The 6868-nt window shown below is 47.7% G+C and overlaps 1 protein-coding gene and 1 long non-coding RNA gene across 2 annotated transcripts; one reads left to right on the top strand and one right to left on the bottom strand.

The window, feature by feature from the left end:
* Nucleotides 1-146: 146 nt before the first annotated feature.
* Nucleotides 147-2870, top strand: LOC103905335. The gene is made up of 3 exons (XR_657943.2): nt 147-256; nt 717-802; nt 1735-2870. It is a non-coding gene; the product is annotated as an uncharacterized LOC103905335 (long non-coding RNA).
* Nucleotides 2871-3259: 389 nt separating this feature from the next.
* On the bottom strand, nt 3260-6861 carry PEX12 (peroxisomal biogenesis factor 12). Its single transcript, XM_009286968.1, has 4 exons — nt 6810-6861; nt 5901-6445; nt 4419-5216; nt 3260-3489 (listed from the first exon to the last, which is right to left on the bottom strand). Exons 1-3 carry the CDS (start codon nt 6846-6848, stop codon nt 4817-4819), a joined length of 984 nt encoding a protein of 327 aa, XP_009285243.1. The 5' UTR covers nt 6849-6861; the 3' UTR covers nt 3260-3489; nt 4419-4816.
* Nucleotides 6862-6868: the final 7 nt, after the last annotated feature.

The raw sequence follows: 6868 nt of genomic DNA, 5'->3' as shown, positions 1-6868 counted from the left end.
GGTGGGGGTGACGAGCAGGACAGGGGCAGGATATCTGGGGGATAGGGGGATGCAGGGGGCTGAGCAGGGCAGGGCATTGGGGGCTGAGGGGGATTGGGTGGACAGGGGCGGAGGATCTGGGGACTGAAGGGCTGCAAGGGGGGGAATGCAAGGAGGGAGATGAGAAATAGGGTGCAAATGGGTGGCATGAGGGAAGGGCTAGATCAAAATAGGCCTCTGGACCCTTGGAGAGCCGCTGACTTCAGCAACATTTAAGGTATGACTTTTTTTTCCTCTTGGTTTTGCCTGGTACTGGCTCTCCTTGAGCTTCTCGGAATCCCAACTTGTGACCTACCTTCCCTAGCTCCAGCTTGGTTCTATCAGAGATGTCCCCCTCCTCCCTTCCTTTGCTCCCCTGCTAAATGTGCTTCATCCCCTTGTTATCTGTAACACTAGGAGATAAGGAGAAAAAACCACACACTTAATTCATGGATGAGCATAAAACTTAAATCAGCTCCTTTTATCTGTTGCATGCTTGCAGATCAGCCAAAGCTTTAATTAATGCCTATTTGGAGTCTCTTCCGCCTTGTGGGGTGGCAGCAAAAGGGACCAATGTGTATGGGTGTGTCAGGAGGAAAAAGAGGGGTTTTGCTGGCTTAGCTAATGGTGTTTGGGAAGGGGAAATGGAAAGCCTTTGCCTGCGTTACTCAACCAACATGGCTTTGTCCTGCACACAGCTGAACGAACAAGCTCTGCATGGAGAGACTACCTCCGTACTGATGGTGCAAAGTACCGCCGCCTCCGTGCTGCTGTTGCGACAGAGGTGGGTACAGGAAGGTAGAAATAGCAACTTGGGGCTCAGTTTTTCAGGCTTGTGAAACAGCCACTCCGGTCTCATCTCCCAAGGGTCAGTGTTAACTTATTGCAAACTGTCCTGTAGAAAGCCATGTGATCCTGAAAATAATTAATCTGTGTTTGTTGGGGGTGGGGAGGTGTATGTGTGTTTGCTTTTTCCTCTAGGAAAAAAAACTTTTCTAGTTCATGACTTGGGAGCAAGCTCCTTAATGAACGGAAATAAATTTGCCCAAAGCAATGATGAGCGAAGTATAGTCTGAACTGGTATTGCTGAGACTTTGTGTCTTTGCTCTGACCAGGGCATGATCACGTAATCTTCTCTCTGAGCTTATTTAGGCTAAGCTCATCTAGAGTAAACAGCTTTGCTGCTTCTTGAAACTTTTTGATGCACCCTAAAAATATTGAAAAAATATTAAGAATTTTTAGCAATTTCCTTTACCGGCAGAAAAACAAAACCTTGATTTGAAAAGGGAGTAGTGCAAATACTTGTCTGGATTCGTGTGTCTTGCTGCAATGCTGGGTTTAGTACCGAGCTTGCAGTGAGAGGGGTTTCTTGTTTTTTCTCCTCTGTGGGACATGGCTTACGGAACTCCAGATACTCTGCCACTGTATCTTCTCCGTTTGTAAATGCAATGCAGGCTCCATAAAATGGAGTTTGAGCTGCCTGTCCTGTAGACACCTCCTTAGCAGTTGGTTCAGCTGTCTTATCTAGTGATTGCCAGCGCTGAGGCAGGAGTATTTTTGGAAGCGAGTTGTGGTGTCAGGCCTGGCTCTGGCGCTCTGCTCTGGATGAAGTGCAGCCCTTTTGGGGGTGGGGGGTGGGGGGAAGGCTGGGCTAATCAAGCAAGTACAGGAAAAGATACGGAGCTATTCTCTAATCTAGTTCTTATTCTCTTCCAGGTCTTGGTGGCAGCTTTACATTCATTTCTCTCTTCCTGTGGAGAAGGAAGCTTCTATGGGGAATATGTACCTAGGAGTATAGTTATGGTGGTTTTCTCTTAACAGAAGCCATGTGATTTCTGTTAAAGAAGTAGGGAAAGCAACTCAGTTGCTAATGCACTAATTTTTTGAGAGTGTCTAGATGAGTTGAGGTTTACTAAGCATTTTTAAAAGACTTGCAAAGTCAAGTTCTGACAGTAATGTACTGGGCAACTCCAGTGCTGCTGTTAATGTTGATGTAATTGTATTAAGCAACAGAACAAAGCATCCTGAATGCATAAATGATACCTGACCGTATAGAAGTCACAAATCAGTATGTAAGTCCAAAGGTTGATTTAATAAAGTTGGTGTTCCTTGAAAAAATCTTTTCTTGTCTGTCTTTAGACCGTCATGGCTTTAGTAACACTATTACAGTTAAAAAGCAGATAAACAGGAATGTTTGTATAACGCGGATCAGTTTCGTAGGTTTGTTTTAGAGCAATAAACCTGATAAATGGGTATGTATTTGGCTACTAAGGACAGGAGGGTTAGAAGAAGCAGTCAAATCCAAGTTGGTATTCTGCAGCCATCTGCAGGAACACAATAAAATCTGCCAGGTAACTGCTGAGCCTGTCACCATTGTGGGCTTAACGCCTGTTAGTCAGCTAGGCATTAAAGAGCAATTTAATATTCCAAGAGTAATTACAGCTGTTCGGAACTGTGAGGCTTAGATGTGGGTGGTTCTGTGCGGGTCTCAGAGCTGCCGTGGAGTTGGCCAAATCCAAGTTTGGCAGGGACAGGGCGTTGCGCAGCGTGGTGTGGGGAGAGGTGGAGTGGAAGGCAGCCAGGGCCTGGCAGGCAGGCATCTGGTGGCCGTTCTGGAGAGAGGAAGAGGGATTAACTCTGGGAGAAGGAGGTGTAGAGGCCCTGGAGCGGCGTGCGTGCAGGCAACTCGGTTGTGCTGTCCAGCAGTTGGTGAATCCTTCTGGGCTAGAGCGGAGGATGGTGCAGAACTTGCCCAAGAGCTCTGCAGTGCTGGCGGGTGAGTCGGCATCAGTCAGTCTTCTGTCCCAGGTCTGCCCAGCTCCTCACTGAGCAGCAGACAGATAATTTGGAAAGTATAGGAAGGATAAAAGGAAAATAAACCTATCCTGAAACTGACTCGTCAGGCAAATCCTTCAGCCCTTATTTAAATGAGCGGTTGCACTAGAGTCAACGGGACAATCAGGCCGCCGTCTGTCTAATCAGACAGGTTATTGTAAGACCGTCCAGCAGCAGCGGAGCATCTTGGATGCTGGTTTTTCACAGGGATGATGATCTCTGTGTATGAAGCAAAACTGATGTAGCAAGCGATGTGAATTAGTATCCAGCCCAAAGCCGGCTATGTTAAGAGTGATTTGAAATCTCGGAAAATCTCACACCTTGATGCGATTTCTTTTCCAGTAAGATGTGTGTGCTCTTACTGGCTTTCTAAAGGAAGTGTCTTTATGGATCCCGTAACTACTGGAGAAAGGAGAAATGAGACAGTTTATTATCATTTCATAGTGGCACAGGCAGAAGTTGTATAGAGATAGTAAGACAAGCGTCGGGGACAAATCTCATTTGTTACAACAGGTGTTTTCCAGAGCATCTTCGGGAGGATGCAAATTACTGTATTTTCTCACGTTATTCAATAACCTTGCTCTCTTGCTTGCAGGTGAGGGAGGATGTTAGAGATTTTTATCTTCTGAAGCAGAGCTAAAGTGGGGGGAAAATGAGATGACTGGTTCAGTGGATTAAATGTTAGAACGTATCTCTTAATCTGGAAGGACCTTGTACTTCGTGCAGCAAACTTTACTCTTCATATTCTATAAGCAAAGTCACCGTGATGAGTAGTGGAACTACTCGGTAGTAGCGAACTGCTGCTCCCTAGAGCCGAGTCAGGAAAAAACCTTCCCCGTGAAAAATCAGGTGTCAAGCAAGAACCAGCCATAACGTCACACACGTTTTCTTTTCTCCTCTGTTCAATTAAAGGATGCTTTCTTATGCTATGAATGTGCTACATGGTTGGGACTGGAATAATTGCAATGTAATACTTAAACATAGACGTTAAAGATTCCCAGCCTACAAAATACTAATCTTATATCCATTATCATCATCTGCAAAGATGAAAGCAGTTTTAGTCTAGTCTCCCATATGTAAATAGAGCCTCTAGAGGAGCAAGCTCTGTTTTTCCAATCCTCAGAAAAGAACTAAGTTAGGTTCTCAATCAAGAAACAATTTTGCTTTATGAAAGCAGATAATAACAGATTCAAAGACTTAACAAAACCCAACTCTCATCAATTGGCACAGTTGCTGCTTTAATCTGGTTTGTCATTTTTCTCCCTTGTGCAGAAAATGTAACCTCCCTCTTGTATCCTTGTTTGTACACATCACCCCTTGTTCCTTTAAAGAGAGGAAAGTCTTAATTTAGAACTGTTGATGGGAATTAGGGGTGCGATGTTCGCAATTCAGAGGTGAGTAGCCTGAAAACGCAGGGAGACTCTTAAGAATAGCACGATCAGAGGAGAGGTTTAAGCCTGTCTCTACCTCTTTGACAAGCACTGGTGCCAGAGCTCGCCCCGGGCAGCACGAGCGCCTGGGAAGCTGCTAAGGGAGGAATAACTCACCTAGAGAATTTTCCCTACCTCTTTAATTTGCTGGCTCATGCCCTCGAGCAGGGCTTTTACCAGGGACGCTCTTTGATCCTCACATCTGCATTCTTCTTATCCAAATCAATGTTTCTTCCCTTTTGGTTGGTCTTTGAAGGCATCTCTGTGCTGGCTGACAGATTGTGGCTGTCCGATCCCTCTGAAACTGTCACAGGATGTTTGAGCAGCTAATAAACAACGGGGAGAGCCCTACCAGAATTCACAAAGGCAGCAAAGCTCTGCTGTACCACCAAGTTCAAAGGAGCTTTAGAGCTCAACGATGAGCTGTAGTGGTCAAAAGTGTTCTATGGGACATAAGAAGGGGCGAATTTAAGCTCGCTGCTACCCAGCTGCTAGCCTCAGAGACGTATCTCTGAAAGCCCAGGGCAGGCCTTTCAGCTCTCAGGAGAGTACAGTTTGACAAGGTGCTGCAGCTCTGTGGCGTAGCCTGTGATCGGGCAGCGCTGGTGAGTCTTCACGTAACTGTACACACAGCGGTAGCAAAACACAAAGCCGGACGTGGACAGGGCGGTAGCATTGACGCGAATTTTGCGGCACAGAGGGCACACGGTCTTCAGTTTGGGTAAGAGAGCTGAGCTGGCCCCGTGGTCGAGGTGTACAGGGGGTGGAGGAGTAGGGAGCGCTGTCAGAGATTTGATCGTCTCTTGGTTTTCTGAGGAGTACCACCAGTCCAGGAACTGGAGGAAGAACACACTGACGGACAGCCCGGTGGACAGGGAGAAGGCGATGCCACCCAACGCTTTCCTCGCTGCTGACTGCACTTGTGTTTTAATGCTGTAAAAGAGAGAAGATACGGAGAAATCGTTACTACTGCATATTTGTCCACCTGCAAACCAACGCAAAAAGGACCTGGGGAGTCAGTCACTGCTTCATACAGCTTCTTAATGCTAAGGAAGTTGGTCAACGTATCCCATGTTTGTAATGAGGCATCTGCTAGGATGTTTCTCTCAGGTTCTTTGTATTTTAAGAAAGCTTCAAGTCCTGTTTTGTTCAGAAGTCTAAATTGGAAGAGTTTGGATTGAGGGGACCTGGACCATAGAGCATTTCACTCATGGATCATCATTTTACAGGACATTAAGCATGGTCATGACTAGCTGCTGCTCAGAAAAATCAAAGAGCTAAGTTTCAGTCCTTTTAGCAATATTGTTGCAGTCTACTTGCCTTGTCAGAAAAGTGCAGGTGAAGACTGAACAGGATAAAGGCTGGAGTGCCAACCCCGCCCCTCCCCCCCCCCAACACTGCAATTTTATTACCACAAAATCATGTGAAGCTAATCCCTGCTACTTGTTTCCTTATTCACACTAACGATATACCCTTTTGGAGCACGGTTTGCCAGAGGTAAACTTCATCTTGAAGAATTTCTGGAGAACAAGACAGTTTTACTTGCAGCATCATCTCCAAATTAACGCATCTACAGAACCCTCTAGAAAGCAGCGGCTAAGCCATGTTCTGACATACCTGTGTGTTTGACTTGAGGTGGCTCCAGCCAATTTCTTCTCCAGGGCCTTGATGTCCTCTGCAGTCAGTCTGACGAGGCGAACGCCAGCCAGCCTCAGCATGGGTGAATGATGCTGAGCTTTCCCGAGGATATAGCACAGTTGCTGGACAAGAAACCAGCCCTCCCAGGTCATGTTTACAAAGGGGTAGGCAGCTAGAAATGCTCTGTAAAAGCGCTTCCAGGACGACGATGGAGGGTGGATGGAGTACTCATCCTCTTCCCTCAGGCTAGACACCAGTTTCTCTAGCTTTCCTTTCAGGTAAGGAACAAGAACCAGCAAGAGGAGAGACTTCCAGTGCTGCCTCTTTGGCAGGCCAGCAGTGGCCAGAGGCTGCTGTCTGCAATCTCCTATCGGTATCCTCTTTAAGCTATAGAAGTTTTCAGAAAAGGAGGCGCTGCACCTGGCCAGATAGTGCTGCTGGAGCAGCAAATCCAGAAGGACATAGATCTCATCAAACCAGTGCCAGAGGAAGCCGTATCGGCCGGGATTAGACTCAGCAAGCACCTATTAAAAGGGACACAGAACAGAAGGAACTGGAAGCGGAGTAATGTGCTAAATTACAGTCGCTATAAATTATGCCTCCAGTGCATAAAGCGAGCTGGGCGGGTCAAAACCGTCACGCTATCTCGGGAGCTTGGCCAGAGGTCAACCCTGGCGATGAACGGCTCGGCACAGAGCTGTGCAGCCTCTCCAGGGCCCCTCCCTGCAGCAGTTTCCCCACAGACGGTTCACTCAAGACGCCGCTCACCTCAGTGTCCCGCTCCCCGCCGCGCGGTGCCCCCAGGCCTGCGGGGACGGGGACGCCGCCGCCGGCCCCTCCTCTCCTCCCCTCCCCTCGCCCCAGGCCTGCGGCCTGCCTCGCCCTTACCTTGACCAGGTGCTGCAGGGCGGGTTTCACGGCGGCCATCAGGCTGTCCTGCGCCCCCC

The sequence above is a fragment of the Aptenodytes forsteri genome, unplaced genomic scaffold, assembly GCF_000699145.1.
Source record: "Aptenodytes forsteri isolate BGI_AS27 unplaced genomic scaffold, ASM69914v1 Scaffold188, whole genome shotgun sequence".
Classification (NCBI taxonomy): Eukaryota; Metazoa; Chordata; class Aves; order Sphenisciformes; family Spheniscidae; genus Aptenodytes; species Aptenodytes forsteri.
Note: the sequence above shows the minus strand (reverse complement) of the source record. Positions and strands in the feature narration are given on the sequence as shown.

Bases quoted from the DNA above. Each gene is read 5' to 3' on its own strand.
- PEX12 (XM_009286968.1), bottom strand. From the start codon at position 6,848: ATGGCCGCCGTGAAACCCGCCCTGCAGCACCTGGTCAAG. The intron at 6,446-6,809 runs GTAAGGGCGAGG...CCCTTTTAATAG, and splicing joins CCCTGCAGCACCTGGTCAAG to GTGCTTGCTGAGTCTAATCC. The intron at 5,217-5,900 runs GTATGTCAGAAC...TCTCTTTTACAG, and splicing joins ACCTCAAGTCAAACACACAG to CATTAAAACACAAGTGCAGT.